General features: G+C 44.4%; 1 protein-coding gene across 1 annotated transcript in view; it reads left to right on the top strand.

Annotated features, from left to right (window-relative positions):
* The window catches only part of NEMP1 (nuclear envelope integral membrane protein 1), a 72,991-nt gene extending 61,596 nt beyond the window's left edge, over positions 1–11,395 (top strand). The window contains exon 9 of the mRNA XM_082247218.1: positions 10,779–11,395. Coding sequence (XP_082103344.1) covers positions 10,779–10,983 — 205 coding nt within the window. The 3' untranslated portion in view covers positions 10,984–11,395. The remainder of the gene's footprint in view (positions 1–10,778) is intronic.
* Positions 11,396–12,053: the final 658 nt, after the last annotated feature.

Below are 12,053 nucleotides of genomic sequence, written 5' to 3'. Positions count from 1 at the left end.
GCCAATTATTTTCTTTGCACTACTAGCTTTTTATTTGTACTACGCTTAGTTAGTCGGAGTTTCGGAAGACTACAGCTGGGAATCAGACTGGTTGTACTAGAGTCTTACGGAATCCCAGCCCGCCATCGAGCGTTTAGCAGGCTATGTGTACACCCTGGCCTCGCAAATGACCTGTCCCTGTCCTCAGGGACAAAAGCCCGCGAGGTAGCCACCTCGCTAGGATGCCTCAACTGCGGTTTACCGTGCGTTGCTAGAGTCCTGTTTGGCTGACGGCACCCCCACCACCTGGGGTGGGAGGCTTCCCGTCGCAGAGCTGCACCCACGCCATCATGGAGGTGGCCCCTAAGGTGGATCACATGGTGTCCAGATTGAACAAGGCCGCTCTTATGCCCACGGAGGATTCTCCGGTGTTTAGGGACCCTACGGATAGGCGGGTGGAATCTTACTCACCACTCCTATTTGGTAGCGGGTTCTTTGAAACCTATTTTCGCCTCTGTCATGGTCTCTCAGGCTGTGATAGATTGGGCTAAGGTGCTCAGGCGCACCCTTGTGGCTGATTCCGCCCCTCCTGCTACTTTGGAGAAAATGTGGACCAGATTATTCAGGCTGTTCTGTACCTGTGTGATGCGGCCTTGGATGAGGCCCCTTTAGACACACGACTGTTGCGTTCGCGGTAATAATCAGTCGCTTGCTATGGCTAAAGAGCTGGTCGGCTGACCAGACTTCTAGAAAGACGGTGTCTGACATCCCCTATGCGGGGAATTGCCTTTTTGGGAATTCCCTGGAAGAATTGGTTAAGGGGGTCACTGGGGGCAAGAGCACTCTGCTGCCCCAGAATCCCAAGGGTAAGTCTTTCCGCTGTAAGCGGCGCCCTTCCTTTAAACCAAATCAGGGGTCCTTTTGTGCCTTCAAGGCACAGGATAAGGGAAAATTCTTTAAAGGCCAGGGTGGCCAGAAAAAACCTTGGGCGGGCAAGCCAAAAGCCGCCCACGCTGGTGCTGCGGGCCAGGCCGCCTCGACTTGAAGGGACATCCTCACCCGTTCCAGGGGTGGGGGGACGTCTGCGTGATTTTCTCGAACCTTGGCTGCTCCGGATTCCGGACAGGTGGGTTCAGGAAATCATTCGATCAGGTTACAAGATCGAACTCCTTTCGTTTACAAGATCTTCACCGGGCGGTTCAGGATCTCCTCGCCCAGGGGGTAATCATCCCGGTGCCCCATCGGGACAGATTCCGGGGGTTTTATTCAAATCTGTTCAGTGTGCCCAGAAAGGAGGGCAAGGTACGTCCGATTCTGGACTTGAAAGCACTGAACTGCTTTGTGCGGGTTCAAAAATTCTGCATGGAATCCCTCCGTTCAGTGGTAGCCTCCCTGAGCCCGGGAGATTACCTGGCTTGCATCGACCTCAAGGATGGGTATTTACACATCCCCATATTCGAGGGTCATCAGAGGTACCTCCGATTCGCAATCGCGGAGGAACACTGAGTTTGTGGCGTTACCTTTCGGTCTCGCTTCGGCTCCAAGGGTGTTTACCAAAGTGTTGGCTCCTGTTCTGGCCCTGTTACGGGCGCAGGGAATTGCGATCTTGGGTTATCTGGACGATCTCCTGTTAAGATCGAGTACCTGTCCGAGCTTGTTACGCGATCTGTCCACTACGGTTCGGGTGGACCATCAACGTTCAGAAGTCGACTTTGTCCCCTTCTGTTCGACTCCCTTACTTGGGGATGGTCCTGGATTCCGCCCAAGCCAAAGTTTTTCTGCCGAGGACAAGTTCCGGACTCTACAGGACGAGGTCGGGTCCCTCAGAGACAACGAATCCTCATCGCTCAGGAGCTGCATGTGGTCCCTGGGATTGATGGTGTCGGTCTTCGAGGCGATACCATTCGCACAGTTCCACACACGATCTCTTCAAGCGGAGATCCTGGCCGGATGGGACAGGCATCCTCTTTCCTTGGAAAGCAGGATATCTTTGAGTCACCAAGCCAGAGAGGATCTTCTGTGGTGGCTCCAGTCTCCGGCTCTGACGGAGGGAAAATCCTTCCGGCCGTTGTGGACGGTGGTCACCACTGAGGCCAGCCTGTTGGGCTGGGGTGGCGTTCTGGGCACCCTGTCTGCCCAGGGCACTTGGTCGGAGGAGGAATCCTCCCTGCCAATAAACATCTCGGAGCTGCGAGCGATCAGACTGTGCTTGCTCCGTTGGTCGGATCGTCTTCGGGGCCGCCCTGTGCGGGTGCAGATGGACAACACCACTGCGGTGGCTTACACCAATCACCAAGGGGGCACCAGGAGTGCCCGGGAAGTGACCAGGATTCTGTCTTGGGCCGAGACGCACGTCTTGGCGATTTTGGCAGTTCACATTCCAGGTGTGGAGAATTGGCAGGCCGATTACCTGAGCCGCCAGACCCTGGACCAGGGGAATGGTCCCTACACCCGGAGGTGTTTCAAATGCTGTGTGCGCGATGGGGATCCCCGGATGTGGATCTGTTCGCATCCCGGCTAAACAAGGTGGGAAGGTTCGTGGCAAGAACGCGCACGATCCTCTGGCAGATGCCTCGGATGCGCTGGTGGTGCCATGGAATCAGTATCTCCTAATTTAGGTCTAAGGTTCCTTCGCAGGTTGGTCTCGAAAGCGAAGTTGGTGATTCTGGTGGCCCCGGACTGGCCGCGCCGGTCTTGGTATGCGGACATCATACAACTGGTCGTCGAGCCTCCATGGCGGCTCCCGTTGCGAGACGATCTACGGTCTCAGGGGCCGATCTAACATCCTGCTTTACAATCGCTGGCTTTAACGGCGTGGCTGTTGAAAGCCAGGTCCTGAGAGATCGGGGTCTCTCGTCGACGGTCATTCCTACCCTACTCAAGGCTAGGAAAGCCTCGTCCGGTAAAATCTTATTACCGTACCTGGAAGGCTTATTTTGCCTGGTGTGAATCCAGGGGCGTCCATCCTCGCTCTTTTTTGGTGGCAAGGGTGTTGGCCTTCCTGCAATCTGGTGTGGACCAGCGTCTTGCGCTGACCACGATTAAGGGTCAGTTGTCACCTTTATTCAGGGGGTGCGTTATTTGACTCCTCTTAGGAGAGCGCCTTTACCTCGGGACTTGAATTTGGTCCTGTCGGTTTTGCAACGTCCTCCCTTTGAGAACATCAGGGAAATTCCCGTCTGTGTTGTCATGGAAGGTTACCTTTCTGGTAGCGATCACATCTGCCCGCAGAGTGTCAGTTGGCGGCTCTGTCTTGCCGCTCCCCTTACCTGGTTGTTCAAAGGGATAAGGTGGTCTTGCGACCTAACCAATCTTTCCTTCCTAAGGTGGTTTCCGAGTTTCACCTTAACAAGGCTATTGTCTTGCCTTCGCTATGTGTGAATCCTAAACATCCTAAGGAGTTTGCCTTGCATTCCTTTGATGTTGTCCGGGCGATCAGGGTTTACCTGTCGTCTACTAAATCCTTCCGGAAGTCTGATTCCCTTTTTGTCCTTCCCGAGGACCCTCGGAAGGGTATGGCTGCGTCTGCGGCAACCATTTCGAAATGGATCAGACAAGACGATTGTACAGGCCTATTCTATTAGGGAACCGGTGCCGCCCTTCCCTGTCAAAGCGCACTCTACCAGAGCAAGTGAGTGCGTCCTGGGCCTTCTGGCATCAAGCTTTGGTGGCCCAGGTGTGCAAGGCAGTGACTTGGTCGTCCGTGCACACCTTTTCCAAATTTTACAAACTTGATGTTTTTAACATCGGCAGATGCCTCCTTTGGCCGCAAAGTCCTGTGCGCTGCCGTGCCTTGAGGGGGGACATGGCGTTTGCCTGTCCCTGTCTGTTGGGGTTGTTTCCCCCTTTGTTTGATTTGCTTTCCTGGGTTTGTTGCTCCTGTTGTTGAGTTTTTTCGTTAACCCAGAGTTTTTACCTTTCTGGTTCAGATAAGGTTCCTTTCTCTGACCTGGGTGCTGCGTTGCCTTTGTGACGGTTGCGCTTCCCACCCCTCATGTCTACACTGCTTTGGGACATCCCATTGGTGAAGACTATATGAGGAGCGGCGACTGTCGGAGGACGCAAGAGAGAACTGAATTTTTGTAAAATCTTACCGTAAAATTCCTCCCCCCCCCCCCCCCCTCTTTTTGGGGTTTTTGGACTATTTACCGCTTGCTACCAAACTGAGTTGGGAATGCTGATAGCAGGGGGGTATTGGACCAGTGGGACAGGTGTGTCTATGCAAATTATTTGTATTTTAACAAGTCTTATGCCTAGCTTGCTCCTATGGATAAGAGGTCAATACCCATTGGTGAAGACTATATGAGGGGCGGCGACTGTCAGAGGACTCAGAAAGGAATTTTACGGTAAGATTAATTAAATTTTTGCACATACAATTTATTAAATCTTGGTTTTCCTGGTTTCAAAGGCAGTCCTCCCCTTCTTCTTTTTTTTTTTTTTTTTTTTTTTTTCTTTTCAATTTCCTTGCTTAGTGCATCTTTTGGTGACCATGCTCATTACAATCTGTTTCCAAAATCATCTCTTTAGGATCTAATAGTTATGTAGTACAGTCCCCGCCCCCCCATAGACCTGGTTATATGGGACACCAAATGGTTGATCTGTTGAAAGGTAAAATGGTGAATTGATATTGATGTATTTCATTGATTTTTATGTAATTGATATAGAAAAAAACTATTTTTGGAGGGGTTTGTTTATGGCTTGGAGGTATAGAAGCCAGCCCCAGCCAGAAAACCTAACATTTTTAGAAAGTGGACAAAGATGGAAACCCCCCATATTTCTTAAGCAGACACTTTGGGCTTTTTGTATTCGTTGAGCAGTAGTTCCTTGTCCATATGCCAGAGTTTTGCTAAAAAAAAGCTATTCATATGTCTTTGGAGTGTGAGAGGAAACCACAGTAGCCAGAGGAAACCCACACATGCACAGGGTGAACATGCCAACTCCACGCAGATAGTGTTGCAGTCCCTAGTGCTGCAGAAGTACGATTTACAAAGCCACTGTGCAGTACATATACAGTATAAAGGGGAGAAAAAATTCCTGCGCTAAATTAAATGAATGACAGTGAATTCAATATGAATTATATAAGCAGCTAGCACCAAAATCAACTAACAGTGATCAATAACCAAAATCTTTACAAAAAGTGCAGTTCTAAAGTAATTAGAATAATAATGTGACAAGTGAAAAAACACAAAGTGATATACAATATAAGCAAAATAGTGTCCAAAATATTGAATAAAGCCCCAAAACAAAGATGAAAATGAATCCACATGCAAAGTGTTGAGGAGAACAATCCTTTTCAGTGACACCCAGGGAAAAGTGAAGGATGGGGACACCTCTGTGCACAAGTATCACAAGCGGCTTACCAGAACTCCTTGGCTACTCAATTTAATGAGACAGCCTCTCCCAGCAAGATGTTATACCAATGTCACCAGCGGTTGTCAAGCTCCAATGCTTCATAATCACTCCATCATATAAGCATGAGTATATAAAAAGAATAAGAGCCCATAGCGTAATTCCGTAACATATAAAATCCAATTTATTAAAAGAGTACTACTCACAATGAGAAGGTAAACGGGTACATAGAACGTGCTGTTTCCAGGACCAGGTAGCGGCGTCCCGCAAATGTCCAAAGCAGCATCAAGCAATGTAAAGCAGCCGGCTCCGTAAGGGGGCGTGTGGACGTTGCGTCTGGAGTCGCCCAGACAAAGTCTTTTGACGAAACGTTGGCGACTCCAGACGCAACGTCCACACGCCCCCTTATGGAGCCGGCTGCTTTACATTGCTTGATGCTGCTTTGGACATTTGCGGGACGCCGCTACCTGGTCCTGGAAACAGCACGTTCTATGTACCTGTTTTTTACCTTCTCATTGTGAGTAGTACTCTTTTAATAAATTGGATTTTATATGTTACGGAATTACGCTATGGGCTCTTATTATTTTTATATACTCATGCTTATATGATGGAGTGATTATGAAGCATTGGAGCTTGACGACCGCTGGTGACATTGGTATAACATCTTGCTGGGAGAGGCTGTCTCATTAAATTGAGTAGCCAAGGAGTTCTGGTAAGCTGCTTGTGATACTTGTGCACAGAGGTGTCCCCATCCTTCACTTTTCCCTGGGTGTCACTGAAAAGGGTTGTTCTTCTCAACACTTTGCATGTGGATTCATTTTCATTTGCATCTTTGTTTTGGGACTTTATTCAATATTTTGGACACTATTTTGCTTATATTGTATATCACTTTTTGTGTTTTTTTCACTTGTCACATTATTATTCTAATTACTTTAGCGCTGCACTTTTTGTAAAGAGTACATATACAGTGCCTTGTGAAAGTATTCGGCCCCCTTGAACTTTGCGACCTTTTGCCACATTTTAGGCTTCAAACATGGATATAAAACTGTAATTTTTTGTGAAGAATCAACAAGTGGGACACAATCATGAAGTGGAACGAAATTTATTGGATATTTCAAACTTTTTTAACAAATAAAAAACTGAAAAATTGGGCGTGCAAAATTATTCAGCCCCCTTAAGTTAATACTTTGTAGCGCCACCTTTTGCTGCGATTACAGCTGTAAGTCGCTTGGGGTATGTCTCTATCAGTTTTGCACATTGAGAGACTGAAATTTTTGCCCATTCCTCCTTGCAAAACAGCTTGAGTTCAGGTTGGATGGAGAGCGTTTGTGAACAGCAGTTTCCAGTTCTTTCCACAGATTCTCGATTGGATTCAGGTCTGGACTTTGACTTGGCCATTCTAACACCTGGATATGTTGATTTGTGAACCATTCCATTGTAGATTTTGCTTTGTTTGGATCATTGTCTTGTTGGAAGAAAATCTCCGTCTCAGGTCTTTTGCAGACTCGATCAGGTTTTCTTCCAGAATGGTCCTGTATTTGGCTCCATCAATTTTAACCATCTTTCCTGTCCCTGCTGAAGAAAAGCAGGCCCAAACCATGATGCTGCCACCACCATGTTTGACTGTGGGGATGGTGTGTTCAGGGTGATGAGCTGTGTTGCTTTTACTCCAAACATAACGTTTTGCATTGTTGCCAAAAAGTTTGATTTTGGTTTCATCTGACCAGAGCACCTTCTTCCACATGTTTGGTGTGTCTCCCAGGTGGCTTGTGGCAAATTTTAAACAACACTTTTTATGGATATCTTAAAGGGCTTTCTTCTTGCCACTCTTCCATAAAGGCCAGATTTGTGCAGTATATGACTGATTGTTGTCCTATGGACAGAGTCCACCACCTCAGCTGTAGATCTTTGCAGTTCATCCAGAGTGATCATGGGCCTCTTGGCTGCATCTCTGATCAGTCTTCTCCTTGTATGAGCTGAAAGTTTAGAGGGATGGCCAGGTCTTCGTAGATTTGCATTGGTCTGATACTCCCATTTCAATATTATCGCTTGCACAGTGCTCCTTGGGATGTTTAAAGCTTGGGAAATCTTTTTGTATCCAAATCCGGCTTTAAACTTCTCCACAACAGTATCTCGGACCTGCCTGGTGTGTTCCTTGTTCTTCATGATGCTCTCTGCGCTTTAAACGGACCTCTGAGACTATCACAGTGCAGGTGCATATATACGGAGACTTGATTACACACAGGTGGATTATATTTATCATCATTAGTCATTTACGTCAACATTGGATCATTCAGAGATCCTCACTGAACTTCTGGAGAGAGTTTACTGCACTGAAAGTAAAGGGGCAGAATAATTTTGCACGCCCAATTTTTCAGTTTTTTATTTGTTGACAAAGTTTGAAATACCCAATAAATTTAGTTCCACTTCAGGATTGTGTCCCACTTGCTGTTGATTCTTCTCAAAAAAATTAGTTTTATATCTTTGTTTGAAGCCTGAAATGTGGCAAAAGGTCGCAAAGTTCAAGGGGGTCAAATACTTTCGCAAGGCACTGTAAACTGTAGGAAAAGATTGTTAAAAAAAAAAAAAAAAAAATGTCATTACTGTGCATTGCAATGAAACAGAATCAGTGACAACACATTACTGCACGTATTGATAAAACCTCAATGTATAGGTGTGAATCCAGCCTGAAGGTGGTTTACCCCACCATCCCTGTAACACTTATACATACTTTGCAATGACACCATTTGTAGAGGGTTCAAAAATAAAACCACGAGTAATTGGAAAATTGCTCATCACATTTTCCATATTACCCCTCCCCCGAATTTCAAACTCAGAATTCATGTGCATGTACTTTTAACTATTTTCCCCGAAATCGTTGCACAAAATGTAGTAATTGCCATCTCGTATTTGAAAGGCATAAATAGTAGTTATGAGTGGCATATTTCTTTTTCTTATTTTATTTTTTTTTTTCTTTGAAGAATATTTTATTTTGAAAATTTGTTAGCAGTGCTTATATTTTTGAAAAACAAAAAAACAAATCTTATTGCTTGCTAGGTATTCCTACACTGAGAACCCAAGAACCCTGATAAGTCCTTGCAGGAAAGAGAGAAGAGAGAACATGGTACTTAACTTTCTTGTACATATATCCACAAATTTTATATATGCCAGTATAATACATTTTTTTATGTTTTTTTTGTTTGTGAGCATGCTTTGAAATCTGTAAGGAAATCTAGAATATATGCTTGTAGTTCTGGGACTTGCACTAAAGCAAACCTGAAATGAGGAAAGTTCTCCCACACCATTGTAAGCGGCACACTATAGACAAATGCATCCTGTTCATCATGCCCCTTTTTTTTTAAATGCCTTCTTTGGAAAGGTGACCAATATCAATTCCGCTTCCTGAGTTTAGAGGAAAGCGCCATCTCCTTTCACCCACTGAGCCTTATTATTGGCCTTTCACAGTGACAGGCGGTCAATACAATAACAGGACTAAGGAATGGGTGGCTTCTTGACTAGGGTAACTGTCCTCTTTTTATATACAGTGTCATTCTTGGATTTGGGGGCACAAGGCACCCTAAAATGAAATAGAAGGCCTGATGTGGAAGAACATGAAAGTATCCACAGTGTGCTGCAAAGCAGTGATGTGGGAATCTTTTTTCACTTCGGGTTTGTTTAAAGGAATACACTGTCCTTTGCCTATCCTATCGTTCCTTGCCAACTTCCAAATTATATTGAGAGCTAGCTGTTGCATATCACTGTCACAAGGGGTGCTACTCCCAAAAAGCTGTTATGAAGCATAATCCTGTAGGCTCAATAGTGTGGTTAGAAGAATGGTATTACCTGGCAGATATTTGACTTTGGCAACAGAAAAAATAAGTACAAGAAGAAAATGTATAGGATGGTTTACTGGGAATATTATTTTGCCCTCTATTCGCCTCCTATTTACTTTCAAGAAAAGAAATTCCTATAAAGTTTCATCTGAACCTGAATGGATATTTGAAGTTTACAGTGGCCAAGGTGACACTAATTTTTAGTAAATTGGCTTCATAATTTTAAGAAAATATTAAAAGTGCATCTACAGATAGTGGGTAACCATTTGGGGGAGATGAACATGTAAATTATACTTTTATTTCTGTAATCGATCACATTATTGTCCCAGTATCAGCCTAGATTAGATGGCACCCTGGTGTTAATGGTCTTGGGCCCATAGTAATATAAAGGAAAATTCAAAAATCTGGGAAGATGAAGCCCAGCCTTGGATCCAGGTGCTTTTTTTTTTTTTTTTTTTCCAAACTTATGGATACAGGTGAATATAGATTACACAGCACCCTCACCCACTGATTCCTATTTAGGTTAGATTTATGTAATTGCCCTTGCAGACGTAGGAGTTTAGAGATATGGGGGGGGGGGGGGTCCAATTCTTCAGGAGAGGAGTAGTACCATAAACAGTGGCCAGCAGGTGCAAACGTGCTTAAAGCAGAGTTCCACTCAAAAATCGAACTTCTGCTTTAAAACCTCCTTTTTGGTTGCGGAGCGGGTACCTAGATTTGACAGGTACCCGCTCCCACTTCCGGGTGGGCCGCCTAGGCGGCACAAGTGGAACATCTTCTCTCCTCTTCCCTCTCTGCTATCTTCTGGGACTTGCTCTTCCACTCAGGATGCGCAAGCTTGACTCGCGCGGCTGTGAAGCCGCAAGCTGTTACAGCCGGGTGCCCACACTAGTGATGCTGGCGCCACGGGGAGAAGAGGGAGAGAACTGAGGCTCCCACCAGCTGCATCGCTGGACCGTGGGACAAGTGAGTGTGTTAAAAGTCAGCAGCTACACTTTTTGTAGCTGCTGACTTTTAATAAACACAAAATTGGGTGGAACTCCGCTTTAAGCACTAGGCGTGTTTAGCACTTGAGGGTTCATTCCAGTGGCCAGAATAAATTTAATATTCTGGCCCTTGCTCTTGAAATGCCTAAACCCGTTTTGAACTTTTTTTTTTTTTCTTCCTGGAGCAATGACGTCCAGGGGAGGAAAAGGTTTTGTGTGCTCGTGGCCTAAGTGTTTTGGAAGGCTAAACTGACATTTACCAAATATCTGTTTTAATATTTCCGTTCGTTTTCTGGGGTAGCATTTGTGATTTACCTGTGAATATTCATGATTTTCATTTCACTCAGCTGTATTTTACCCTTCTGATTGTACTGTGAATGGCAGTCTGTTGCTCTTTCTCATTGACCGCACAATATTATATACATGAATGGGTTTGTGAGCAGGTTAGTTTGTGTGTTCTGTATTTTTCTGGAAACTTTTAATACATGTTGTCATGGAGATATATTGATAGTAGTGTAGTCATGGTGAAATGGTGTCTTTCATCTAAGTTTTTTGTTGCAGTTAGGATGTTGTGTTTTTTTTTTTTGTTCTATTTTATTGTAAATATTCTCCCTTCCTGTTTTTTGTCCAGATTCGCTGACTTTGTGGAGGGTTCATCTCATCTGTCACCAAATGAAGTCTCTATACATGAACATGAATATGGGCTTGGTGGCTCTTTCTTGGAAGAGGAGTTATTTGGGGAGGAAAGTGACATGGATACTGAAGATAATGATGAATTGGAACCTGAACTGGAACCTGAAATTCAACAACACTTATTTAGGTCACCCCGTAGTTGAGGTTCCTTAGGCCTTCCTTATCTTTCATTGTTTGGACTTTCCTCTTTCAAGCCATAGAATTGGTCATGGAGCCATAACTGGACTCTTGGAAAGACAATGGATGAAAAATGCACTGGAGCTTGTTACCGTAAAGACTTGACATCGAAAACAGCTTAAATTCTTGGAAACAAAATATGCTCAGTGCTTATTTTCCTTGAAAGCTGTAGATTCTGCACTTTGTGCTACTATGCAAAATGTTCTGCCTCCTGGATAATGCTGTCCAACCTCTGAGTACATGTACAGTTACAATTTTAACTATATTCTATGTTGATACCACAACAGATCAGTTTCTATTGCAAATGTTTTTCTTTTGTTTAGGATCTATTCACACCCGTGCTTTTTTTCCGCCTTATACTGCCTGTATTGAAATCAATGCAAGCTCATGTTTAACATGCATGTTGATGAATGTTTAGATTGTCAAAGCATTTCATACTGAACATCACTGTGTTGATGTGCAACTTGACACACTTGCTTTGTGAAGTCTTCATTGATTTCATTGCACACCAATCCAGCAAAAAACAGATGTGAATCCAGCCTTATAGTCATGTTCTTACCAGGCTTTTTTGTTTTGGATAGAATGGAGAAGAGTTAGAAACTGCCTTTGGCAATGTAGAGTTCGTTTCTTCTGACATTATTGCCAGTGTGAAGTACAGGGAAAATTCTCCAGTAGGGAGAGAATAAAAATGTGATGTAGATGCTAGGCTTCTTCCTCTATAATGTGACAAGTGTTTCCATTGTTGCTATGTCTATTTAGAGGGTTTTCCCTTCACTTTTTGTCCACTAAATGTTGCTGGGAAAGGAAGTGAAGGAGAATCTCCCAAAGCTAGAACCCAGACAGCAGTTAAAACCTGACCGGCTATAATCCTTCTCCACTCAATCTAAAATTAAAAAACAAAATAACCAAAGGCAGTCTGGGATAATAATGACCTCGGTTTTGTTTGTCAAAATGTTTTTGTTATTTTGTTTTTTTTAACTTATCTTTTTTTTTTTTTTTTCCCTGCATACTTTTAAATGTGTTTTTTTTTTTTTTT

This window comes from Pelophylax lessonae (assembly GCF_965119305.1).
Source record: "Pelophylax lessonae genome assembly, chromosome: 2".
NCBI lineage: Eukaryota > Metazoa > Chordata > Amphibia > Anura > Ranidae > Pelophylax > Pelophylax lessonae.
The sequence above is the reverse complement of the archived record's forward strand: the minus strand, read 5'-3'. Positions and strand labels throughout refer to the sequence as shown.